Source organism: Narcine bancroftii, chromosome 13, assembly GCF_036971445.1.
Source record: "Narcine bancroftii isolate sNarBan1 chromosome 13, sNarBan1.hap1, whole genome shotgun sequence".
In the NCBI taxonomy this organism is placed as follows: Eukaryota; Metazoa; Chordata; class Chondrichthyes; order Torpediniformes; family Narcinidae; genus Narcine; species Narcine bancroftii.
In genome coordinates, this window is record NC_091481.1 from 66,458,928 (window position 1) to 66,486,002 (window position 27,075).

The window sequence follows — 27,075 nt, forward strand, 5'->3', positions numbered from 1 at the left end:
CCCTCCCTTCGCTCATCTTCCATTCTGAAAGCAAATCGAAGTTATTAACCCCTTCAGTGACTGTCAGAACCAGTCCCTACCCCTTGCCTGTAACATCAGTGGCCAGTCAGATCTACAAAACAATTACTTTATTAAAACTACTTGAGTAGAACATTTTTTTTGTTTACACAGGCAGAGATTCAAATTTTAAATAGATGTGTTAAACACGGCCGAAGCTCGTTGTCGGCAACAGAGAGAACCCTGCCCTGACATCACTGGTTTCTAGTCATAAACAAGTAGAGTGGAGGAGACCTGACAGTGGCACAAAGGAAGCTGGCGGACACTGGTGAAGAGGGGCAGAGTCACAGCAGCACTCTCCTGGTGCAGAAGTCGGGCTTGATGCTCTGCCGCGTGCAGTCAGTGTAACCCATTTTGCAAAGGTTGCATTGGCAGCTGACTGCCACAGGATAGGTGTAGGTGGAGTCTGTGCCCGCAGCGCAGCCTGGTAACCTGATGGTCTGGTATCGGATCTCCTTGTACGTGCACACATGCTGGTAAACCGGCAGGAGAGGGCTCTTGTACACTGATTCCTGCAATCAAAGTACATGTTCTGGTCAATTGTGTGCACTTAAGACATTTCAACTTCATATAATTATTGTTGAAAACATTTTGTTTCAGGGTATTGTAAACTCCTAACTACAGATATCAGTCAGTTTATGTTTCTTGGGGACCAGTTAACCATTAACATGCCAAACAAAACTTCAGTACGCACGACATTGGAGCATGACAAGTGGTACAGCAGAAAGCACGATTGGAGGCACAGCAAGAGTCCACAGAGTAAAGAGTTAATGGACGGATAATTCGATGAGTATCGAGTGGGATAGAAGGCAAATGATGGGTGTAGGGGATCTCTTAGAAGAATGGCACATGCCAAAAGGGGATCAGGTGTATCGAGGATTGTTACAAGCGAACGCAGCTTGCGTCTTTCAAGCAGTTGAACAAATACGATTTGTCTAGTAGTACATTGTTCTGCTATCTGCAAATAAGATCTTTCTTAAGGGAAGAATTGGGACCATCCCTCGATGTAGTAACATAGAGATTCTACTTCAACAGGGCAATATGTATAAATTTATCTCTAAGATGCATTACGTATTCCAAAGTGAGGGCCCCGAAGCCGGGTTTACACTGATGGAGGGAGAGATGGGAGTTGGACCGCCCACAAATTGGAGGAATTTCCGACTGGGCACCCTCCATCAACATGGACTTCTATGGTTTCTGTTAAACACCCCACTCCACCTTCGTCCCTGTCATCTTTCCTCTAGTTCTTTCTCTCTCTCTCTCTCTCTCCTCCATTTTCCCTGTCTCCTTTCAAAATCAATTCCCACCTTTCCTCACCATATCCAATTATTGCCTTTTATTTGTTGGTCTGGACCCCTCCCATTCTCCCACTTTCTCTCTTCAGACCTTTTTCCCCATTCACATACCGCCATAAGTAATCCCTTACTAATCACAGAGCACCTATAGCACAGGGCTTATTTATGGCAGTATGTGAGGGGAAAGATAAAGTTGGAGAACCACTGGCTTAAATAGAAAAGCAAGAAGGAGTAGGTACAGAGATGGAAACAGTGGGGCGAGAGAGACAGTCACCTAACACGAGAAAAAATCGATGTTCATGCTGTTGGGTTTAAGGCTGTCTGGGTGGAATGTGATGTGCTGTACCTCAGGATTGAGTGCAGCCTCGCCCTGGACAGACATGTCAGAGGGAAGGGGAACTGCAAGGTCGGCGACTGGGGTTTCACTATTAGACCTTGCACCCCACCCCCCCACACCTTGTTCTGATGAAAGGCTCGGGACCTGAAAAGGGCAACCTTCTCTACACCTCCCTGACCTACTGTGCCCAAGATGGAGCCGGAACTCCGAGAGCCGCACTGAAGGTGCCCTGTTACCTGTGTTGGACAGTAGCCGCTGCAGGCAGTGGTGATTAGAGTCATGCAGAAGGGGCAGTTTTCCTTCTCTGCAGAGATGGTGCTGTTGGTTGGGTGACAGATGTGGAGGCTCTGGGTCCAGGAGCCACAGAGAACGAGGAGGAGGAGGAGCTGTGTCAAGTCCATCCTGGAAAAGAGAAGAGTTGCCTCCCTCAGCTTCAATATCATGGTTTGGTTAATTAAAAGTGAATTCAGAGATTCAGTGGGTAGTGCGGCTCTGCAGGGACACGGGTTCGGTCCTGACCTCCAGTCCTGGATCAGTGCAGGGTTAGTGTAGGAATCAGTGAGGGTTAGTGTAGGGGGATCAGTGCAGGGTTAGTGTAGGGGGATCAATGCAAGGTTAGTGTAGGGGATCAGTGCAGGGTTAGTGTAGGGGATCAGTGCAGGGTTAGTGTGAGGGGATCAGTGCAGGGTTACTGCGGGGGGGGGGATCAGTGCTGGGTTAGTGTAGAGAGATCAGTGGAGGGTTAGTGTAGGGGGATCAGTGCTAGGTTAGTGTAGGGGGATCAGTGCAGGGTTAATGTAGGGGGATCAGTGCAGGGTTAGCATGGGGGCATCTGAGCTGGGTTTAACATATGGGATCAATGTAGGGTTTGTGTAGATGGTTGGCAATGTTCTGCCCTCCCCAGCTTTGAAACACCTTGAGTAGGTTTTGACGGAGAAACAGGTGACCCCTGAGAATAGGAAAAAAGAACCCTAGGTTATAATCTATTTACAGACTCCTCTGTAAGAAACATTGCTGTGTGATATGATCCAGCCACACTTGATTCAAATAACAAGACTGTCACTTGGTGTGTTTAATCTGGCTAACATCACAGGACCACGCAGCAGCTGCCCCTGTTCAACTGGCCTCCAGTCCCTGCAATGTGGAAGAATATTGGCAACAGAACCAAAAATTGGCCACACAGCCAAGTCTTCAGCCATTCAGCAGGGAACCGCTGATCAATTCTTTGTCTCCGATTCACTCTCCGGCCTGTTTCCATCCCCTTGACTGTTTCAGAAGGACCTCAAGCCACGAATATATTCAATGAGTTACCCTCTCCCAATCTTAGCAATACAGAATACAAACTGCTCCGCTCTCGAAAGAGGAATCGGTCTTCACTGTTCCGGCACTTATTCTGAAGCAAGTTCTTGATATCTTTCTTCATTCAACAGTACAGCACAGCAAACAGGCCATTAGGCCCTTCTAGTCTACACCAAAAACATCATACTGTGAGTCCCACTGACCTGCATCCATTCCATAACCCTCCAGACCTCCCCCATCCATGAAGGCCAAGATGCCAAAAGCTTTCTTCACAACCCTGTCTACCTGCGACGCCACTTTCAGGGAATTAAGCATCAGAATTCCCAGATCCCTTTGTTCTTCAGCCCTGGATCACCTCGAACGCAGCAATTCATATAATTCAGCAGCTCTTCCTCGACCACAGCTCAGCATGGTTTTTTAAATTGTTTTTTACTTTTCACACTGTGAACCATATCAATCAAAATACATACAAACATTTCCCTCTTAAATATACACAGTGGCATTTTCTCCCCCCTACCTTCCCTCCCTCCTCCAAAACTACACTTTGGCTTGGCTTCGCGGACGAAGATTTATGGAGGGGGTAAAAAGTCCACGTCAGCTGCAGGCTCGTTTGTGGCTGACCAGTCCAATGCGGGACAGGCAGACACGATTGCAGCGGTTGCAGGGGAAAATTGGTTGGTTGGGGATGGGTGTTGGGTTTTTCCTCCTTTGCCTTTTGTCAGTGAGGTAGGCTCTGCGGTCTTCTTCAAAGGAGGTTGCTGCCCGCCAAACTGTGAGGCGCCAAGATGCACGGTTTGAGGCGATATCAGCCCACTGGCGGTGGTCAATGTGGCAGGCACCAAGAGATTTCTTTAGGCAGTCCTTGTACCTTTTCTTTGGTGCACCTCTGTCACGGTGGCCAGTGGAGAGCTCACCATATAATACGATCTTGGGAAGGCGATGGTCCTCCATTCTGGAGACAACTCGATGCTGTCGACCTCTGCCATCTCGAGTACCTCGACGTTAGGGGTGTGAGCGCTCCAATGGATGTTGAGGATGGAGCGGAGACAACGCTGGTGGAAGCGTTCTAGGAGCCGTAGGTGGTGCCGGTAGAGGACCCATGATTCGGAGCCGAACAGGAGTGTGGGTATGACAACGGCTCTGTATACGCTTATCTTTGTGAGGTTTTTCAGTTGGTTGTTTTTCCAGACTCTTTTGTGTAGTCTTCCAAAGGCGCTATTTGCCTTGGCGAGTCTGTTGTCTATCTCGTTGTCGATCCTTGCATCTGATGAAATGGTGCAGCCGAGATAGGTAAACTGGTTGACCGTTTTGAGTTTTGTGTGCCCGATGGAGATGTGGGGGGGCTGGTAGTCATGGTGGGGAGCTGGCTGATGGAGGACCTCAGTTTTCTTCAGGCTGACTTCCAGGCCAAACATTTTGGCAGTTTCCGCAAAGCAGGACGTCAAGCGCTGAAGAGCTGGCTCTGAATGGGCAACTAAAGCGGCATCATCTGCAAAGAGTAGTTCACGGACAAGTTTCTCTTGTGTCTGAGTGGTGGACTAGCCTCGCCAAACGAACACAGCTCAGCGCGGACATTGGCGACTTCAGGGGTTTCTACGAGGCTCTAAAGGCTGTGTACGGCCCCTCACCCCAAGTCCAAAGCCCGCTGCGCAGCTCAGACGGCAAAGTCCTCCTCAGCGACAAGATCTCCATCCTCAACCGATGGTCAGAACACTTCCAATCTCTTTTCAGTACCAACCGCTCAGTCCAAGATTCCGCCCTGCTCCAGCTCCCTCAACAGCCCCTAAGGCTAGAGCTGGATGAGGTTCCCACCCTGGATGAGACATATAAGGCAATCGAACAACTGAAAAGTGGCAAAGCAGCAGGTATGGATGGAATCCCCCCAGAAGTCTGGAAGGCTGGCGGCAAAACTCTGCATGCCAAACTGCATGAGTTTTTCAAGCTTTGTTGGGACCAAGGTAAACTGCCTCAGGATCTTCGTGATGCCACCATCATCACCCTGTACAAAAACAAAGGCGAGAAATCAGACTGCTCAAACTACAGGGGAATCACGTTGCTCTCCATTGCAGGCAAAATCTTCGCTAGGATTCTACTAAATAGAATAATACCAAAACTAATAAACATTCAACATATATAATACATTAAACCCATTAAACAATGAAAAATAAACAAGAAAATTGTGTCCTCTACTTTTACACACTGGGTCAGTTCATTTCATCTTCTTCTCATTCTATCTTTTTAGGGGGTGGAGGTCCGCGGTAATCCTCTCTGTTGTGTTCCATGTACGGTTCCCAAATTTTTTCATATAATGTGACTTTATTTTTTAAATTATATGTTATTTTTTCCAATGGAATACATTTATTTATTTCTATGTACCATTGCTGTACTCTCAGGCTCTCTTCTGATTTCTAAGTTGACATTATACATTTTTTTGCTACAGCTAAGGCTATCATAATAAATCTTTTTTGTGCTTCATCCAGTTTGAGGTCTAATTCCTTACTTCTTATATTACTTAGAAGAACGATCTCTGGATTTTTTGGTATGTTGCTTTTTGTGATTTTATTTGATTTAGATCTTCCCAAAACTTTTTCACTTTCTCACATGTCCAAATTGCATGTACTGTTGTTCCCGTTTCCTTCTTACAGCGAAAACATCTGTCTGACAATGTTGGATCCCATTTTTTTTTAACTTTTGGGGCGTGATATAGCCTGTGTAACCAATTATATTGCATCATACATAACCTTGTGTTTATTATATTCTTCATAGTTCCAGAACATAACTTTTCCCATGTTTCATTTTTTATATTTATGTTTAGATCTTGTTCCCACTTTTGTTTGGGTTTATAGCTTATTTCATCATTTTCCTTCTCTTGCAGCTTGATGTACATGTTTGTTATAAATCTTTTAATTATCATTGTGTCTGTAATCACATATTCAAAGCTGCTTCCTTCAGGTATTCTCAGTCTGTTTCCCAATTTATCCTTTAAGTAGGTTTTCAGTTGATGGTATGCAAACATTGTACCATGAGATATTCCATATTTGTACTTCAACTGTTCAAATGTTTTTGAAAACAATTTTCTATTTTTCTATTTTTTTAATTCCTTTTCTCTCCCATTCTCTAAAAGAAAGGTTATCTATTGTAAAAGGGATTTGCTGATTTTGCATCAATAATAATTTTGGTAGTTGGTCATTTGTTTTTTTCCTTTCTAAGTGAATTGTCTTCCATATATTGATTAAATGATGCAATACTGGTGAGCTTTTATATCGTATCAGCTTTTCATCCCACTTATAAAGTATATGTTCCGGTACCTTCTCCCCTATTTTATCTAGCTCTATCTTAGTCCAATCTGGTTTTTCCCTTGTCTGAATAAAATCTGATAAATACCTTAATTGTGCAGCTCTATAATAATTTTTAAAGTTTGGTAACTGCAAACCACTTTGGTTGTATCTCTCTGTTAATTTATCTAACACTATCCTCGTTTTCCCCCCTTTCCATAAAAATTTCCTTATTATTCTCTTTAGTTCATTAAAGAATTTCTCTGTTAAGGGAATTGGTAACAATTGAAATAAGTATTGTATCTTTGGGAAGACATTCATTTTAATGCAATTTACCCTCCCTATCAATGTTAGTGGTAATTCTTTCCAATGTTCTAAGTCTTCCTGCAATTTCTTTATTAGTGGCTGATAATTTAATTTGTACAGGTGGCTTAAATTATTATCTAACCTAATACCTAGGTATCGGATTGCTTGTGTTTGCCATTTAAATGGTGATTCTTTTTTAAATTCTGTATAATCCGCATTACTCATTGGCATCGCTTCACTTTTATTTGCGTTGATCTTATACCCCGACATTTCTCCACATTCCTTCAATTTCTTATGTAGTTCTTTTATTGATATTTCTGGTTCTGTTAAGTATACTATGATGTCATCTGCAAAAAAACTGATTTTATACTCCTCCTTTATTTTTATCCCTTAACTGTTCTTATCAGTTCTGCCTATGGTTTTATTGCTAAAGTGAACAGTGAGGGAGATAGTGGACATCCCTGCCCAGTTGACCTGCTTAATTTAAATTGGTTCGATACATATCCATTTACTGTTACCTTCACCAGTGGTCCATTATATAATGCTTTAATCCAATTAATATATTTTTCTGATAGATTGAACCTCTGTAATACTTTGAATAAATAATTCCATTCTACCCTGTCAAAGGCTTTTTCTGCGTCTAAAGCAACAGCCACTGTTGGCTTCTTATTTCCTTGAACTGCATGAATTAGATTAATAAATTTACAGACATTATCCGCCGTTCGTCTTTTCTTAATAAATCCAGTTTGATCTTGTTTTACTACTTTTGGTACACAGTCGGCCAATCTGTTTGCTAATAATTTTGCTATTATCTTATAATATATTGAGTTAAGTAGAGATATTGGTCTATACGAAGCTGGTGTTAGTGGATCCTTTCCTGTCTTTGGTATTACTGTAATTATAGCTGTCTTACATGAATCTGGCAAGTTTTGTGTTTCTTCTATCTGGTTCATTACTTCCAGGAGAGGAGGAATTAATAACTCTTTAAATGTTTTATAGTATTCTATTGGGAATCCATTCTCTCCAGGCGTTTTATTGTTCGGCAGCTTTTTTAATATATCCTGTACTTCCTCTATTTCAAATGGTTTTATCAGTTTGTTTTGCTCCTCTTCCTGCAATTTCGACAGTTCAATTTTAGCTAAAAACTCTTCTATTTTATCATCTTTCCCCTTGTTCTTAGTTTGGTATAATTGTTCATAAAATTCCTTAAAGTTCTCATTAATCTCCATTGGATTATATGTAATTTGTTTGTCCTTTTTCATTGATGCCAATACAGTTCTTTTAGCTTGTTCTGTTTTAAGTTGCCAGGCTAATATTTTGTGTATTTTTTTTCTCCTAGCTCGTAATACTTTTGCTTCATTTTCATTATGTCCTTCTCCACCTTATACGTTTGTAATGTTTCGTATTTTATTTTTTTGTCTCCCAATTCTCTTTTTGTTATATCATCCCTTGTTACTAGTTCTTTTTCTGTACTTACTATTTCCCTTTCCAGCTGTTCTATTTCCTGATTGTAGTCCTTTTTCATCTTAGTTACATAACTTATTATCTGTCCGCTGATTCTGTATTTATTTCAAATTACATTTTAATTTGGCATTCAATAAATTCTCTAAATTCCTGTCTTTTAAGTAGCATGGAGTTTAATCTCCATCTATATGTTCTTGGTGGGATGTCCTCCAGTTCCATTGCTAATAACAGGGGTGAGTGATCAGATAGCAATCTAGCTTTATATTCGGTTTTCCTAACTCTCCCTTGGATATGGGCCGACAACAAAAACATATCAATCCTTGAGTATGTTTTATGCCTACTCGAATAATATGAGTATTCCTTCTCCCTTGGGTGCTGCCTTCTCCATATATCTATAAGTTTAATTTCCTGCATTGATTTAACCATACATTTGGCCACTTTATTCTTTTTGCTAGTCTTTTGCCCAGTTTTATCTAACATTGGATCCAAATTCAGGTTAAAATCCCCTCCTATCAATATATTCCCCTGCGTATCTACAATCTTCAAAAAAAATCTTGCATAAACTTTTGATCCTTTTCATTAGGGGCATATATATTGATCAAATTCCAAAATTCTGAATTTATCTGACACTTTATCGTTACATATCTCCCTGCTGGATCTATTATTTCCTTCTCTATTTTGATTGGTACATTTTTATTTATTAATATAGCTACACCTCTGGCTTTTGAATTATATGATGCTGCCGCTACTACCCAGTTTCTCCTTAATTTATTATGTCCCACTTCAGTTAGATGAGTTTCCTGCACAAATGCTATATCTATTTTTTCTTTTTTCAGGAAATTTAATAGCCTCTTCCATTTAATTTGGTTATGTATTCCATTAATATTTATAGTCATATAATTCAACATGGCCATCTCATACCCTGTTTACACCTCATTTTCGCTTCCTCACCACCACCATCCCCCTTTTCCCCATTTTCATCTCTCAGTTTTCCCTTTTTGAACTCAATGTATGACAACACCTTTAAAACATAAAATACTTCAACAACTCCCACATCTAATATTCCCTTAACCTCAAATGTCCCCCCCACCCCCTCCGAGTTGCCCCTTATCCCTTGCTGGGCAACCACAACTCCCCTCTCCATTTGGATTGCGAACCCGCTCGCAAGCGTCAACTGATTTCACAGTGACGGTTATTCTCTCCCACCCAACCCCCTCCAGAAAAGACTTTTATCTTCTCATATAACAAAGCTCACCCTCTTCCCCCCCCTTACTTCCTTTCTTCCCTTTTCTTTCCCTTCTTTATTCCTTACTTATACATTATTTTTACATCTTTATATGTAGTTTGTCGTCGTTCTTCGTTCTTGTTACATCTCTTCATCTCTCCTTCTGTCCTGCAGGCATTCTGCAAATTCTCGTGCTTTCTCTGGATCCGAGAACAGTCTGTTTTGCTCTCGCGGGATAAATATTTTAAGCACAGCTGGATGTCTAAACATAAATTTATAGCCTTTTTTCCATAGGATTGATTTTGCTGTGTTAAACTCCTTCCTCTTTAAGAGTTCAAAACTTATGTTGGGTAAAAAAATATTTTTTGACCCTTGTATTCCAATGGTTTTTTGTCTTCTCTCATTTTATTCCTTGCCCTCTCCACTATATTTTCTCTTGTCGTGTATCTCAGAAATTTTACTAAAACGGATCTTGGTTTTTGTTGTGACCGTGGTTTTGGGGCTAGTGTTCTGTGTGCCCTTTCTATTTCCATTCCTTCCTGTATTTCTTTCATTCCCAGGACCTTTGGGATCCATCCTTTTATAAATTCTTTCATATTTGTGCCTTCTTCATCTTCCTTTAGGCCCACTATCTTTATGTTGTTTCGCCTACTATAATTTTCCATCATATCAATTTTCTGAGCTAACAACTCCTGTGACTTTAACTTTTTTGTCACTTTCTTCCAATTTTCTTCTTAAGTCATTCACTTCCATTTCTACAGCCGTTTCTCGTTCTTCCACATTTTCTAATCTTTTCCGTTTCTGTTATGTCCAGCACTATTCCACTCACTTTTTCTTCTGTACTTTTCATTTCACTAAATTCTAATGTCAACCATTCTTTTAACGCTCTCATTTGATCTTGAAATTTTAAAAAATCTATATACTGTCCATCTATTTTACCTTCTATTTCTCTGTGCAGAGCTTGGTCTTCTTCTTCCTCTTCTTCTGTGTCTGCACCTGTGTTTGTGTCTTCTATTTCTCTTCTTTGTATCTGTGTCTCTTCTGACTTTCTTGTTGAGCTCCTTGCCTCACTTCGCTGGGCTTCTTCTTGCATGGCTTCTTGCTGTTGGTCCTCTTCTTCTGGGCTAGTTATCTGTTGGGCCTCCTTTTGCTGTTCTTCTTTCCTATCACTCCCTTTCCTGTTACTTTCCTCTTCCAGCTGAGAGCCCCGGTGTCGGTCATCCCTCAGCTGGTCACGCAGTGTTTGCTCGCTCCTCAGCTGGGCCCCCCTCCCTTTTTTTCCTTAGTGAGCGCACTGTGCGCTTCTGTTTGGCTCAGAGAGCCATTTTTGCAGTGCAGCGGTCGGGAGGTTGCGACTCTGCGAGGTTATCACCAACCTTGGGGAGCGGGCTCTCTTCTCCACGATGGCTCCCTGTTTCTTCATGCAGGTAAGGCCTTCTCCTTTCTCCTCCAGCGTCTTTTCTTCTTTTTTTCCCGTTGTTTTTACTTTTTCCTTCTTGGGTGCCATTTTCTTTCTTTTCTCCACAACTTTATCTTTTATTGTTATGTTTTGTGTTTCTTGAACTTTGTATTTTCTTCACTTTATTTCTTCTTTCCTGGAGATGGCTGGTATTCTCCTACCGGCCACTACTCCATCATGTGACTCCCCCTGACCACAGCTCAGCCTTGAGTACCATTATTCCCTCAGTGCTGGTTAAGAAGCTACAAACCCTCGGCCTCTATACCCCCCTCTGCAACTGGATCCTTGACTTTCTCATTAGAAGATCACAGTCCGTACAAATTGGAATCAATGTCTCTTCCTCACTGATGATCAACACAGGTGCACCCCGAGGATGCATGCTTAGCCCACTGCTCTACTCATTATACACCCATGACTGTGGCCAGGCACAATTCTAATTCCATCTACAAGTTTGCCGGTGACACCACAACTGTCGGCTGAATAACAAACAGCAATGAGGAAGTGAACAGGAGAGAGATCGATCAGCTTGTTGAACAGTATAACGACAACAACCTTGCGCTCAACGTCAGCAAAACCATGGAGATGATTGTGGACTTCAGGAGGAAGTCAGGGGAACACGACCCAGTCCTCATCGAGGGCTCAATAGTGGAGAGGGTCAAGGACTTCAAATTCCTGGGTGTCAACACCTCCGAGGATCTGTCCTGGAGCCTTTAGTTGATGCAGTCACGAAGTATAGCCAGCGGCTATACTTGATGAGGTGTCTGAGGAGATTCAGTACGTTACCAAAGACTCTCATAAACTTCTACAGGTGTACCTTGGAGAGCATTCTGGCTGACCTGGCGCCAACTCTCAGGACAAGAATAAACTCCAGAGGGTTGTTAACTCGGCCTGTGTGACTTCACAAGCATCAGGCTTCACTCCATTGAGGACATCTACAAGAGGAGGTGTCTTAAAAAATCAGCCTCTCTCCTCAAGGATCCCCCCCACCACCCAAGCCATGCCCTCTTCACTCTGCTACCATCAGGAAAAATGTACAGGAGCCTAAATACGAGCACTCAGCGGCACAAGGACAGCTTCTTCCCGGCTGCCATCAGGTTCCTGAATGATCAATAAACCAAAGACACTGCCTGACTTTGTGTGCATTTTTTTATATAGTAATGTCATAAGATGGTTATAATATGAATGTTTGCTCTACGACGCTGCCGCAAAACACCGAATTTCATGACTTGTTCATGACAATAAATTGATTCCTCCACACTCCTCAGGGCCCCACCAATAACTGAGTTCATCCTTCCAAAATGCAACTCCTCAGAATCTTAAGGTTTCAGAAAGATCACTCCTAAACTCTGACAAGTACCAGCCCAGCCACTCAGTTGAGGTGAAAAGGATTGCACTGTCTCAATGGGCTGAATAGCCTCATGCAGAGCCATGAAGAAAGGCAAAAGGCAGCGTGTCCAACCCACAAGCATCCTTCCAGAGTGATGTGATCTCTCGCTCTCCCCTCTGGAACTACCCCAGTCCCCACCCTCCATGTCCCCACACTCTGTTTCCAGCTCAACTCTTAGTTTCAGCTATTTGCTTTTATTTTCCACCAAAGAACTATATTTGTCAAACCGTAAGACCAACCGTTTCCCTGCTATCTCAGCAACGAGGAAGTATTTCTGTACATCACTTTTACCTGGTTTTAGCTCTCCTGCCCCTGACGACCGGTCGACCTTGTCCCGTGAACAGCCGGAGAAAAAATCTTGCTCCCCTCCTTTTATATGCGCACGCTGAAGCAGATATCTGTGGATCTCAGTTGTGATGACCATCTTCCCGGGATTAGCCACAAGGTTGTCAGATTGCCTTCATCTAATGGCTATAATGAGATCAGATACCTATGACCATTCATTCTTGAATATGCATTAAAAGGTTTGAATTTGCAAATCCCGACAGGAACCTGAAGACGACCTCAAGAAATAATTAGAAATAAAAGTGAGGTTTGTGCAGGAGATTAAAAAGGTCGATCCAAGATAGGAGCTTTAAGGAACAACAAAAGGGCTGGAAAAACTCATGCAGAGTCCGTAGGAAGCAAAGGGATAGGACCAAGGTTATGGGTCTGAACCCTTCATCAGGTTTTTCCGGAACTTTTGTCAATATCGACCTAGACCCTCCATGTTGATGGAATCACGAAGAAGGCTCGCCAACGGCTACACTTTGTGAGGAGTTTGAGGAGATTCGGCCCTTCACTGAAGACTCTTGGAATCTTCTCCAGGTGGAGAACATTCTGTCTGGTCGCTTCACCATCTGGAACGGAGGTGCCAATGCCAAGGGCAGGAGAGGGTTGTTAACTCGGCATCATGGATCCACCCTACCCATCACGCGCTCTGTTCTCGCTGCTACCATCAGGAAAGGGGTATCGGTGCCACAAGACTCGCGCCACCAGGTTCAGGAACAGCTGCTCCCCCTCCACCATCAGACTCCTCAACAACAAACTCAATCGGGGACTCATTTAAGGGCTCTCACTTTTGCACTTTCTTGCTTCTTTTCCTCTCTGCGTTGCACAGTCAGTTTGTTTACTTTTCTTGATTTCAAGATTGCCACCATGTCGTAGTGGAGAAGCTGGTGTGGTCCTGTAATCCCAAGAGTGATGCCAACAGGAGTGATGCTCCTGGTAGGGTTACCTCGGCGTTACCGCCGAGGTGAAGACTCTCAAAAATTTCCCCAGTGGACCGTGGAGAGCATTCTGTCTGGTCGCTTCACCATCTGGAATGGAGGTACCAATGCCAAGGACAGGAGAGGGTTGTTAACTTGGCCTGTGACGACATGGCCCCCAGTCTCCACTCCACCGAGGACTGCTACGAGAGGTGGAGTCTTAAGTAGCCTCTATCCTCAAGGACCCCCCACCACCCAGGCCACGCCCTCTTCGCTCTGCTACCACTGGGAAGGAGAAATTCAACCAAGACCTCAGTGGTGGAACAGGCAGACAGAGTTTCTCAGGGCTGTGAAGGCTGCGACAAATCCATCAGCGCCAATCGCCGTGGTTTCCGTGCCATTGGAACTAGCTGGTTGATTTGTGAAGTATCGTGCACTTCTTGGAGTCCAACATCAAGTCCACGTCAAATACACACACGGGCGTCTTCGCTCCGTGGATTTCAAGGGATAGCCAGGACGAAGACGACCACGACATTTCTTTATTCGTTTACATGTGCGCATTGAGTACAATTTTTTTTTCCACTGCCAATAAATAGGAATTGTGCCTCACCCACAGGGAAATTATGTATGTATGTTAACAGTTCGAAAATGTCTAACTGTTGCTAAACATTGAGTTGTAATCAATGATGTAGGTGTTCTTGTAATCCAGGTGATCTAATGCAGTGTCGAGGGCCAGCGACATGGCAATGGCTCAAGACCTGTTGTGGGGAGGGGGTGGGGTGGGGGGTTGGTGTGTGTAGCTGGGTGTGTGGGTGTGGGGGGATGTGATGTGGGGGAGTGTGTATTTCCACGTGCATAGATGCAGGAATTTGTAAGTGTGTGCATTTGTGTTTGTATGTGTTAATCTGTGTGTCAAATGCATGAATTTGTGTATGTGGGCATTTAATCGTGAGCATTTGTATCCATACCTGAGTATGCACATGAACGTGTATGTGGACACGGTATGCATGCATTTGTGTGCATGTCTGTGTGCACGTGCCTGTGCATTTGTCGCTGTGTGTGTGTGTGTGTGTGTGTGTGTGTGTGTGCGCGCGCATGTTTGCGAGACCTACACCCTTTGCCGTGTGACCACCTCTGCCCTGACGGATCAGGGAGATGAAACCCACGGCTCCAGGCCGCTGCAAGTTTCAGGGTCTTTAACTTTAATCCTGGACTATTTCTGCAATTAAACTGCCTGGTTTTAGCAATCTATCAAATGCCACGTTTCCGGCGAATTTATACAAATAAAACATTGCTCTCAGAAAGAAATTAATGAAAATCTACTGGGATCAGTAGCATTTCCGAAACTATTGGTTTCTTCGGTAACAACCTTGGATTGTTTATTCATGTCTGTGATCTCAGCTGCATAGCAAAAGGATGCTGAAGATTAGCGGTTGGCCAGAGGATTGGGGATATTTTCAAAACCAACGGAGGATGAGGATTTTACAAAAAGGGAGGGGGGAGATAATGCGTTAAAGAACAAAACAGATAAAGCGGACAGGGCCACCTTCTACGCGTGTTCAAGAAAGAATGTTCAGATGTACATGATTTTTAAAGTTCCGATGGTAAGCAGCCTCATGGCCTGGGATTGTCCGATCTCGGAAGCTAAGCAGGCACAGGACTGGAGGGGAGACCGCCTCGGACCACCAGGCACCGTGGGTTGCTGTGAGGGGCTCTGGACAAAGTGGCGAATCTCTGCCTGCCTTCCGGTGGAGAGAATTTTACACACGTTACCTTCTAAACATAGTATTACGGGGCAATAATGGAACCTTTATCTTTAAAAGCGATGCGTAGAATCCGTACTTCGAATTTTGAATTTCGATCCCGCGCACGTGATATGCGGTACGATACTCCCTCGCGATACTGTGTGGGAAAGCGGGGGGGGGGGGGGTTGGTGTTTTTTTGCATCCCACCATGTCTACTAAACGCCCACGTGTGTCTCCTGTTTCTGGTGTGTAGAAACAGCGAAAAGAACCAAGAACCTATATTCCTTTCTAGACTTACATTGCCACTTACGATGGGTTTGGCGGAACGCGGGTAGAGGAGTGCCCGTAATTGAGATTGTCACCTGACAGCAGCCATTCTCAACCTGCCTTTTGGCTATGGACCCCGCCCCCCGCCCCCCCCCTTAGGATTCTGCTCAAAGTTTATGGGCCCCTTTCCCTGTAAAGTAGTCACGTTCAGTTTTCTGCTGCCAACGACATTTAAAAAAAATACATTATGATTTCAGACCATTTCCCTTCCCCCTCCCTTAAATGTGCCTTACAGGTACATCCCCCCCCCCCACCCCCGAGAATGGCTGCCTTAGAGGATGAGATTGGGGAGTTAACAATGGGATAAGCAGAGCCTTTCAATGGATACTTTGTATCTTTCTTATGGAAGATACGAAAAACAACTCAAATGTCAAAATATTGGGACCCCTGAGCGTAAAGGGAGTGGGCACACCCCAGGACCTTACAGGCAGTACCCTCCCCACCGTCAAGAACATCTACAGGGAACGCTGCCGTCTAAGAGCAGCCTGCATACTGACTTCAGGTGTGGGCACCACTCCCCATGCGGGTCTAACTCAGTTAAACTTTCACAATTCAAAACCATAATAAACCCCTTCTCATTCAAGATTGTTTTATTGTAGTGAAAGAAGAGAAAAGATGTGACATGACACAAAATTTCCTTTAGTCTCCAAAGATTTGCTGTCAGCAGGAATTGCCTGGCACCCCTTACAGTCGGAGAACAAGCAGCAACCGAGAGCTCCCATCTCCCCCCCCCCCCCCCCCCCCAAACTAGAGTCATTGACGTCCAGCTCCTGCAGCCTCCGCAGTCACACCGCCTTCGGTCCAAACCATCTAGGTGCACACCTCCAGCATGTTCAGGTAACCTCCAGCACCCTCATGCACCCTGGTACTGCTTTCAGCCAGTCTCCAGCAGTCCGCCCCTCGGGTCGAGACCCTCGACTGCAGTCGCTGGCAGCCCACCGCCTGGGTGCTCCTCAGCCTATTCCTGGCTCCTATCACAGGCCGTTTAAAGCCTATTCGGAGCCGAGGGCAGTCGAACCCCAAGGGAGCACTGTGTTTCCACTCCCCGCACACCCCGGGTCTACGCCATCAATTCCCCATCAACTCCAGCAGCACGGCTTCCCATCCCAACATTCAAAAAGAGGTTTAAAAACTCAGAGAAACAGTTAAAAAATTAAAGGGTTGATGTAATGACAAAGATTTGTGCTATTTATTTCTTAATTTTCATTTGGTGAAACCTTGTGTCTTTTGTTGGAATAAAGATTGTCTGTGGCGGCTATTTACAGTATTTGGGATGAATCTAGGCAGCAATTCTCCCTTTGAACTTTGGGCCACGAAGGTTCAGGGAGATTTGGTAGAGATGTTCAAAATAATGGTGAGGGTGGGGGGCTCATTGATCGATCGACTGTGCCCATTGGTGGGAGGATCAGAATATCAAGGAGAACCTTAAGATAGCTAGCGGAATCCATAATTCTTGAAAGGGAATGAAAACAGATTCAATCGTTGGGTTAATATTTGAAAAGGAAAAGTGTGGAGGTGTTCAAGGGATTGGATTAAATGGAAACAGGGATAACATCGATGGGGTGAATGACCTCTGTGTCCTGTAGGCTCCGATACATGACTTGTTAACCCAGGTTGGCAATCTTCTTCCCTGAACCTCTTACATGATCACAGGCTGCTTGCTCCCGTACATCATGTTCCCCGTCTTGTACATTTGGGGGACGGACAAGATCTCTGCGATGGGAGCCTCCTTGGTCCCCTCCCAGGGCACCCTCAGAGGGCAGAAGACATCTTGCGTCCACTTGACATTGCTGGGGGGCTGGTAGGACTCTTGGAACAGGGTCTTCAGCCCCCGGTTCGGGACAGGCGGGAGACGTTTAGGCAGGCGAGGGATTCTTGTTGAGACGGAGAACACGGTGGGGTCAGTCATTGGCCTGGAGTCACGGAAGATCTGCTGGCCTCCCTTGGGTAGAAGATTTTCCTTCAGTCCATGGCCCTGTGCCTTCAGGTTGTCTTCTGTCTGCCAATAGGTGGCAAAGTCCTTCTTTGGAAACTCTTCCCTGAAACAGAGAAGACAGGATGAGTTCCTCCTACCCTTTTTGGAGGGAGGGGGGTGCAGGGAGGGCCCAGCACCAGAACCCCACCGTGCATCTAGTACTGATGAGATGACACAGTTCGAATCCCGCACTGTCTGCGTGAGTTTCCTCTGGGTGCTCTGGTTTACGTCCACCCATCAAAAACATACAGAGGTGGTAGAGCAATTGGGCAGCACAAGTTTGTGGGCCAAAGGGTGTGTTACCGTGCTGTATGTCTGAATTTAATTTAAAAATCACTGTAATAATGACACATTCAACCTCATTGCTGTGCCAACCTACCCCTAAAAAAATGAAACCCTCCCTCCCTCATAACTAAGTGCCTCTTAAATGCCCTGATTGTTTCGGCCTCCACCACCACCCCCGGCAATGCATTCCAGGCCCCCAAAACTCTCCACGTAAAATAACACTCCTAAACTTACCTCCCAGATCTCAAAGATGTGCGGGGTGGGTGGGTGGTTGGGGAGGTGATTGGCCCCAGTGTGTGGGTGAGGGGGAGTTCGTTGGAGTGTGGGGAGAATCAGAGTTGGTGGGTGATTGATGTTGGTGGTGGGCTGTGTTTCTAGAGGTCTGGAGTAGTCAGGTTATCAAAGGTTACAGGGAGAAGGCAGGGGAGTGGGAGAACGGATCAGCTGGTGATGGAATGGCGGGACAGACTTGCCGTGCTGAATGGCCTACCTCTGCTTCTATATCTATGGTCTTCTGGTCTATTGAAAGCCCCCTGAGGGGCAGAGCAACGCAGTTAGAACCCAGATTTAGGGGCTTATTGGTCCTTGCATTTGAAGGCACTCTGGAAACTGAATTTAATCCCATAAAAATCCAACCATCTTCAGGGCAGGGAGACGGCCTCCTTCAACTGGCTAATCTCCAAGTGATCCCATCCTCCGGAGTGGGCAGCTGACCCCGCAATAACACTAGACAAAAAATTACTTTTCAAAAGGTCTCCTTCCCAAAAACCCATTGGGGATTACGATGGAGAACTGCAATCTGAGCACGAAGATCATTTCAGATTTGCTGTATCACATAGGAGGATGGAGAAACATTAAATTAACTTTTATTGAATTTAGCCTGTTGAATGCTGAGCCGAGCTCTCAGGTTGCCTGCGCCACAAAGTTGAGGAGCCCAGGGTTCACCACTTTTACAACCAAGGCAGAGCTTTCGTAATAAGTGCAGTCAGGCTGCGTCTTTGAGCCTTAAGCCTAAACCCGCCACAAATGTAACACGATGTATCGCAACTGATGGGACATTGACCAGACATTTCTGCTGTATTGAATCTTCCTGAAGACAATAAATGCTACTGATAAGAACTTGTGGATCAGCATGTATTCAATCTATAATCAACGTAATGCACAGCGTCTGTAGATGTGAGCTGCTTTTATAGCCTGTCTGCGTCTATCCTGACTAAGCATGCCCAAGGCAAAGACAGCATTTGCATAGCACCTCCACTGATTGCCTGCCCCAGCCATGCCTGGACTGACCAAAACAGCTTGATTTTGTAGGCAATATATGGAGTAAACTTAAAAAATGACAGGAAATCAAAATCAAAATCCAGACACCCACCCCTCTTCTGCTCTACATCTACCAGATATCCCTCTGTATATCTGGAACCTCTACAACTCCCAGGGAGCCTTTTTCAATATTTTTATTATATGTTACAGAAAGAATACATGTAAAAGTCATTAATGAAAAGGTAATACGTAAAAAGGAATATACAGAAAAAAATGTTATATGTCCTAACAGTCAAACCGAAAAAAGTAGCAAACACTTAAACAATTGCAACATGTGGCTAATTGAAAAAGGTTTAAAAAATAACTTAGACGATACTACATATTCTACCCCCTTCCCTTCTGAAGTTATCTGCTAAGTACGTAAAATTTTACTACCATTAAAAGAACACACAAATTCACAAAACAAGATCCAATGTGATCTTATAAATTGTGAAAATAATTGATAAAAGGACCCCATAAACTTAGAAAATTTAAATCCATTACAGTAGAACATCTGATCTTTTCCAAAGCTAGGCACGCCTTCATACTGATAGGCATTGAGTATAAGTAGGGGGGACAGCAAACTGCCAGATATCCCTCCATGGGATCCCTCCCTCGATCCAGAACTCCCAAGAGATCTTGGTGCTCTTGTAATTCTGGCCCCTCGCCAAGGCCCCTGGCACGAGATCCGAACACACATCAGACAAGGAGATCCTCGACACACAGACCTTTCCGAAACATCTGAACCTTTAATTGCTGACAACACCCAGCCAACGATACTCCACAACGGTTTTATGGACTGTTCCCCCACATTGACAGAGCTCGGTCATCATCAGCTGAACCCTGACTAAAACATGTTAGAGGAGGTAAAAGTACAATGAAAGTGGACCTACTTTTTAAAGGATCGGAAATCTTTGCTGGTGGTTGATAAGTAGATGTCATTGAGGGGTAGAGTATCCTTATCTCGAAGGTAATACTCCCTCCCAGCCAGGGCCGTGTACTCTGTGCTGGCAACAATATTCTGGAGAGATGATTGAAAGACATTCATTCAGTTTTACGAGCAGCTCGGTTTGATGCCACTTAAATTAATCTCATTTTCCGATCTAATGTGCTGTGGGCTACAGAAGAACATTAAAAAAAAAGCTATGGTTTCCTCCCACCATTCAGGTTAATTGGGGATAAATTGGGCGGCACAGACTCATGGGCTGAAATGGCCTGTTACCGTGCTGCATGTCTAAATAAATAGGGGCAAGAGTGGTCCATTCGGCCTGTCCAGCCTGTTCCTCCACTCAATGAGATTATGGCTGATCTGATGATGGGCTCCTCTCCACCCACCTGCCTTTTCCCCATATCCCTTAATTCCCCGATTATGTAAAATTCTATTCAACATTTACTGAGGTGCATAGATTCACCCCCCCCTGGGAAAAACAGTTCTACTCCCCTGTTTCTCCCTGAGTTCTGGTCTCCCACCTCCCCCCCCCCCCGACCAATGGGAACAACTTACCCACCTCCATCTTATCTCTGCCTTTCGTAATTTTACATGTTTCTCTAAGGTCCCCTCTCATTCTTCTAAATTCCAGCGAGTACAGTCCCAGACGACTCGGTCTCTCCTCATCAGCCGACCCCCTCACCCCTGGAATAAACCTGGTGAATCTGGATGCAGCGCAGTAACAGGCCACTTTGGCCCACGAGCCCGTGCCACCCAATTTACACCCAACTAACCTACACCCCCGGTATCTTTCCAGATGTGGCCTCACCAGTCCCTTGTACTGTTGCAACAGAACCTCCCTGCTCCTAAACTCAATCCCTCTGGCGATGAAGGCCAACGTTCCTGCTGCACCTGCAAACCGGTCTTTTGTGATTCATGCACAAAGCCCTCCCAAGTCCTTCTGCCCGGCAGCACGCTGCAATCGCTTGCCATTTAAATAATTATCTCCACAAATTCTCCTCCCTTTCAGACCGTGAGTTCCAGACTCCCACCACTTTGTGCGATCTTCTTTCTGTCACTCCCTTTTCAATTCGGTTCAACAAAGCCCATGGCCTTCTCTCCTCCCCACTCCATCCAGTCCTTTGTCATTTTCATTAAATCTCATTCTCTGGTAGCAAAGAAAGTCATCCCGTTGTTCTAATGCTACGTGCTGAGACAGGCCACTCGAGTCCCAAACTCATCTGGACCGGTTCCCCCCAGCCCCAATCATTCAAACATTTATCTAGCATTCATTAAACACCTTCGGTGACCCAGGCTGCACAACCCTTGGAGACAGAGGGTTCCAGAGGCTCATTAGGCCTCTGTGAGAAGCTCTGGCGGCAGTCTTGTACATCATCTCTGTACCGATCTCAAGTCCTTCCATGGATGTGAGGACCAGGACTGTACACAGTGTGTGTATATACACACAGGTCAGCTAGCTTCCGACAGCATTCCCTCCCTGATCTCTTAGCGCAACCTGTCAGAGTGCCAGCAATCAGGACCAGGGTTCACTGTCAGCAAGGAGTTCTGCCCTTGTCTGCATAGGTTTTCCCTGGGGAAGGGTGGGGGGAGGGGGGGGGCTCAGGTTTCCTCCCACCATTCAAAACGTACTTGGGGTTGTAGGTCAATCAGGCGACATGGGCTCGCGGACCGAAAGGCCCTATTACCGTTCAGTATTTCTAAATTTAAAAAAATACCTTAGCCACTTAACCCAAGTTCTCTGCAATTTGCTTGAAGAATATCATCCAGGAGGCAAGCCAAACTTCTACTAAAAAGACTGGAGAGTGCACTTGGGGGCTGTTGACAGTGTGCCCATGTCTAGGATTCTACGTCAGCAGGTAAACAAGAAGTCTGCAGATGCTGGGGAACTAATACGATGCAAGGGTGCTGGAGGAACTCAGCAGGCCATGCGGTGTCCTTGTTCCCACCCCTTCACCAGCATCTGGAAATGTTGGTTATGAAATAAAGTTCTGTTCACCGGTTGGCTCTGCTGATTTTCTCCAGCCTTGCATTTTCACTTGTCTGGATGGTTCCACATTAGCATATGGAATTATCACATTGTATATATAAACGTATTTGCTTATTTCTACACATACATGTTCTTGGCAAGAGGAATCCTTAAATTTGGAGATCTTAATATGCTCCCCATTATGGTCATCTGTGTGTCCCTACATACACACACACACACACTTATGGTATGTGTCTCTAGGCATGTGTGTATCTGTATGTCTGTGTGCAGTGTCTCTGGGTGTGCATGTGCCTGTGTGTAGTATGTGTGACTGTGCGTACATATGTTCGTGTGTGTGTCTGAGTCTGTATGTTGTGTCTATGTATGTGCATGTGTCTGTGTGGTGGGTCTTTGTGTGTTGTGTCTGTATGTCTGTGTGTACTGAGTCTATGTATGTGTTCATCTGTGTCTGTGTATAAATGTGCACCCACATCATACATGTGCATGCATCTGTTTTACATGCATGAGGATGCATTGTTCATGGAGCCACGTCGACGTGTGAGCCTGCGTTGTGTGCACACTGCCCATACTCTTGTTTGCTTGCAACGTGTAAGTGGGCGAGTGTTCTACTTCGACCACTCTGGATCAGCCACTGGGCTCCTGTCGCTGTTGATGTTCTTTCCCAGCCTTACTTTGGAGGGGCCATTGTTGAGATGATTGGCCAGAGGAAATGGCTGTGGCCCGGCCTTAAACGCAGTGTCCATGGAGGGTGGAAGTCTCCCGGTGTACTTATCCTTCATCTCGCTCGTCTGGTTGGCCATATTCAGAGGAGTCTTCCAGTCTCGCCGACTCAGCTGTAAAATAGACAACAGAAGCACGGACTCAAAGAGAAATTAGTCACAACTGATGGGAGGACATTTGATCTCCTTGTTTCCAAGGGTGTGTCACCATGGGAGTTCTTGATGGGACAGTGAAGAGTGATTTACTCCACACCTAGACCTTAGAATATAGAACCCTACGCACAGATCAGGCCTTTCAGCCCTTGATGTGGTGATGACCTATATACCTACCAAAAAAAAATACTATCTCGTAACCCTCTATTTTTCTTCCATCCATTTGGCTGTCTAAGAGTCTCTTAAAAGCCCCTAATGTTTCAGCCTCCACCACCATCCCCTGGCAAGGCATTCCAGGTCCCCACAACTCTCACTTACTCCTTAAACTTTCCTCCCCTCACTCCGAACAGATGTCCCTGGTGCTTGTGTGAGCACTGCTGTGCGAATAATTCTGAGGCTGTCCACAGGCTGTACGACAGGCTTTAATTAGCTTAAACTGGCGCACACCAGGTCTCTGTCTCTTTGCTGGCTCCACGTACCTAACTGTCCTCGAAGGGGCCGGCTCAAGTCTTTCTACGAGCCAGTGATTGACAGCCGGCCAGGTGGGGGCAGCCTCCCAGGTTGCCTACCTGCAGGTACAGTGGTTGCCCCCTGCAGTCAGCTGGTAGGAGTGCGGCCAATGTTGTGGTTGTATCGCCACAGCTTGCTACTCCTGCCCTGGGAAGAAGGCACTAGCATCCACCTTGTTCATGCCTCTCAGAATCTTGTAGACCTCTATCAAGTCTCCTCTCATCCTTCTTCACTCCGAAGAGAAAAGTCCCAGCTCTGCTCACCTTCCCTCTTATTTTCCAGTCCCAGCAACATTCTGGTAAATTTCCTCCGCACCCGCTCCAGGGCTGTTGTATGTGCCCTGAGAATTTAATCAGACATTACAGACAGGGCTCTACACTCCATCAAACCTGTCCTAAGAGTGTTTATTGAGACAGGACAGAGAAATGTTGGATCTAACCTGCATTCTAGTTGTTCTGGGAACTTTCTGTGTTGAAACAGGATATGCGCCATATCCCATTCTTTTTGACATCATTCCCTAACGCATTATTGCTGCTCTGGGAATATTTGATCGGACAGAGCAACAGACGGAATGTGTGGTTCTCACCTTTTCCATCACATCTTTCATGTAATGGACATTTCTGAGGCTTGGAACCTTTACGTGGCGAGGGTGGCTAAGGATACCACCAATGGTCTTGAGGTTGTGTGCGGATCCTGATGTGGTCTCATAGCAGTTAAACACCTCATCGTATGGATGGTTGGCAGACAGTTCTCGCAGCTTCGGGGGAAGAGGGTCCTTCAAAAGTGACTGAAATGATCAACATAACGTTAGAAATAGAAACAGGAGTTGGCCATCCAGCCTGTCGAGCCTGCTCCACCATTGAATGGCTGATTTGATGAGGCCCATCTCCATTCACCTGCCTTTTCCCCATATCCCTTAATTCCCCCACTATGTAAAAATCTATCCAACGTTGTCTTAAATATATTTACTGAGGTCTCCTCCACTGCTTCAACGGGCAGTGAATTCCACAGATTCACCTCCCTCAGGGAAAAGCAGTTCCTCCTCATCTCCATTCTGGATCTTGAGGCTACGTCCCCGAGTTCTGCTCTCCCCCACCAATGGAATTAACTTGCCTACCTCTACCTTATTGATGCCTTTCATACTTTTATGTTCTATAAGATCCCCTCTCATTCTTTCTAAATTTCAGCGACTAGTGCCCCAGTCGACCCAATTCCTCCCCATAGACTAACCTCTCATTTCTGGAATCAACCTGTGATTCCTCTTTAATACAAAAACTTCCTCTGACAGGACTCGGTTGTACCAGCACTGTATTTATGAGAACCTCAGGTTGTCTAAAGTGTAAACCAACAGGTCACTTGTTACACCCTGTGTTAACACAGCAAGCACTCAAGACATTAATGCAACAGTGAGCAGGGGGATTCAGCACCTAACAGTCTGAATACCCCTGGGATTGTCTGATCTCAGGAATTAAGCAGGCACAGGAATGGTCAGTCCATGGAGGGGAGACCGTCTAAGAACACCAGGTTTCTGTGAGGGGCGCTGGATAAAGTGGCAATTCTTACGGGAGACAAAAGTTAAAGAATTTCATGTAAGTTACATTCTAAATGTAGTATTACATTCCAATATTGGAACCTTTACAGCAGGTCAGGCCCGGAGAACACATGTTCCCTCTAAACTAGTGGTTTTCAAACCTTTTTCTTTCCACTCACACGCCACCTTAAGTAATCCCTATGCCGTAAGTGCTCCATGATTAGTCAGGGATTACTTAAAGTGGGATGTGGGTGGAAAGTTTTAATCGTCCCTCATTGACTCGTTATGTGCACGGTTTCAGATCTCCAAAGGAAATGGGCCAATGACAATTTTTATCAAGCAAAATATTTCAGGAACAATCGGGTCTGGAGCACCGATTCTGAACCTTCCCTTCCCACCTGAAGCAATCCCTGACTAATCACAGAGCGCCCTTGGCAGGGGGATTATTTCGAGTGGGATGTGAGTGCGAGCTGCTGGAGAGGCTCCAGAATGCCGGCAAGTCCCTGATCCTGGTCTCCCATCGCGCAGTGGACAATGTCGGGGCAGAGGTAGGCACCGACTTACTGCGAAGCGGGCCGGTGGGAAGTATCGGCGCGGGGTGTAATGCAACCCGACGCCCGAGCTTGTGAGATGCAGGTCGTGCCTTCTGCCCTGGGGCGCCATGGCGTTTCCGGGTCCAATGCATCGCTGCCTTGTTTGTGTCGTTTCCATGGGAGCGACGCGGCGCTGACGTCGGGCGCGTTGGATACATTGGGCGTAGGCCACGTGACGAGGGCGGCGTGGAGCAGAAGCAGTTCCCCGGGGCCGCAGTCCTTCGTCCCTCCGCACCCTCTCCCAGCTGGCCCCCGCTGACACCATAGTGCCGGCTCCCCGCTTGGTATTGATGATCTACATCATCAACCATAGAGCAGAGGTGGCCAAACTTGCTCAACTTAAGAGCCACATTCAGATTCATTGTCAGAGAACATACAACCCTGAGATGCTGTTCCTGCGGGAGAGGCAGAATTGGTAGTGCAAAAACTGTACTCAAAGTCCACGTGTAAACAGATGAAGAAATGGGAACAAATTGTGCAGTGCAGAGAGAGAGGAAAAAAAATCAAAGTGCAAGAGTCCTTAAATGAGTCCCTGATTGAGTTTGTCGTTGAGGAGTCTGATGGTGGAGGGGGAGCAGCTGTTCCTGAACCTGGTGGGTGCCAGTCTTGTGGCACCGATACCTCTTTCCTGATGGCAGCGGCGAGAACAGAGCGTGCGCTGGGTGGCAGCGTTCCCTGCAGATGTTCTCAGTCCTGTGGGCTACCTTTTGCAGGAGCTCGGGGGCATGGGTGTCCCCATACCCAGACCGTGATGTAGAGATCTGCCAGGGTTTCTGATGTCGTACCAAACCTCCGCAAACTCCTGAGGAAGTCGAGGCACTGACATGTTTCAGATGTTTAAGAGCTGCAAGACATGGAAAAATATAACATACACACTTTTACTCTTCCTTATACTTTTTGTCACAAAAATTGTATATAAATATTAATACATGTATGTAATAAATATTTATTCATGATGACGTTTTTAAACTGCTAATTTGCATTTGTTTCAATAATCAAAAAGTACACGTACCATATTTGTGTGTGTAATAGTTGAATTTTGTGGATTAATATTTAGAGTGAAATTTAAGGGTCAACTATTACACACGTACTACTTTTGACCGTGGTAAGTATCTGCATCATTCCAGGTATTGTGAGTTCTGATGGACAGGCGTACAACTGGGAGGTAAGTCTGAGTTTAGGGCACTAGAAGCTTGGATGGGCAAGCATCGTGCATACCAGATATTTCAATTGCAGGCCATGCCCAGTAAAACTACCACCGTGAGCACCTCCGCAAGCCACACACTTTATGTCAGAATCACATGTCACCCCTGTCATAGAGCGTGGAGGGGGGGGGGGTGGCGGAAGAGGAGAAGAGAGGGATAATGTTCTCCCAACTTCTGGTGCAGTTCACTGCTTCCCTGAACTCTGTGACCCTTCATGGTACATTGCCCAGCACAGGTGCAACAATCTTGGGCACAGACCCTGGTTAATGAAGGATTTTTTTAAAAAGCACCATTGGGTCTTTAACAGGCTGTTTAAAGCCTCTATGGAATCACTGACATCACAAATGGATGCTAGGACCTTGCGGAGCAGTGCTGTGTCTCCCCTCCCCTGGGCCCACACCAGCATTTCCTGCAATGCTGCAATTTGTTTTTGTTCCACCTCAAAA

The 27,075-nt window shown here is 45.4% G+C and overlaps 1 protein-coding gene and 1 long non-coding RNA gene across 8 annotated transcripts in view; one reads left to right on the top strand and one right to left on the bottom strand.

Annotated features, from left to right (window-relative positions):
- Positions 1 to 160: 160 nt before the first annotated feature.
- Positions 161 to 25,712, bottom strand: LOC138748627 (stabilizer of axonemal microtubules 3-like). 3 transcript variants are annotated; one of them, XM_069909143.1, is made up of 7 exons: positions 25,396 to 25,712; positions 23,887 to 24,087; positions 22,590 to 22,751; positions 19,876 to 20,003; positions 17,067 to 17,462; positions 1,926 to 2,091; positions 243 to 569 (listed from the first exon to the last, which is right to left on the bottom strand). In XM_069909143.1, exons 1-7 carry the CDS (start codon positions 25,687 to 25,689, stop codon positions 342 to 344), a joined length of 1,575 nt encoding a protein of 524 aa, XP_069765244.1. In that variant the 5' UTR covers positions 25,690 to 25,712; the 3' UTR covers positions 243 to 341. The 3 variants fall into 3 exon arrangements, with proteins under 3 accessions (XP_069765245.1, XP_069765244.1, XP_069765246.1); XM_069909144.1 differs by lacking the exon at positions 1,926 to 2,091 and having other exon boundaries at positions 161 to 569; positions 25,396 to 25,706; XM_069909145.1 differs by lacking the exons at positions 243 to 569; positions 1,926 to 2,091 and having other exon boundaries at positions 16,577 to 17,462; positions 25,396 to 25,704.
- A 709-nt stretch (positions 25,713 to 26,421) lies between these two features.
- Positions 26,422 to 27,075, top strand: part of LOC138747960 (uncharacterized) — a 41,864-nt gene continuing 41,210 nt past the window's right edge. For all 5 annotated transcript variants that reach the window (XR_011347753.1, XR_011347751.1, XR_011347752.1 and 2 more), the window contains exon 1: positions 26,422 to 26,529. This is a non-coding gene — a long non-coding RNA (uncharacterized lncRNA). The remainder of the gene's footprint in view (positions 26,530 to 27,075) is intronic.

Bases quoted from the DNA above. Each gene is read 5' to 3' on its own strand.
- LOC138748627 (XM_069909143.1), bottom strand. From the start codon at position 25,689: ATGGTGTCAGCGGGGGCCAGCTGGGAGAGGGTGCGGAGGGACGAAGGA. The intron at 20,004-22,589 runs GTAAGGCTGGGA...TCATCTCTCCAG, and splicing joins TCAACAATGGCCCCTCCAAA to AATATTGTTGCCAGCACAGA. The intron at 570-1,925 runs GTAACAGGGCAC...CTTTGATTGCAG, and splicing joins GCGGCTACTGTCCAACACAG to GAATCAGTGTACAAGAGCCC.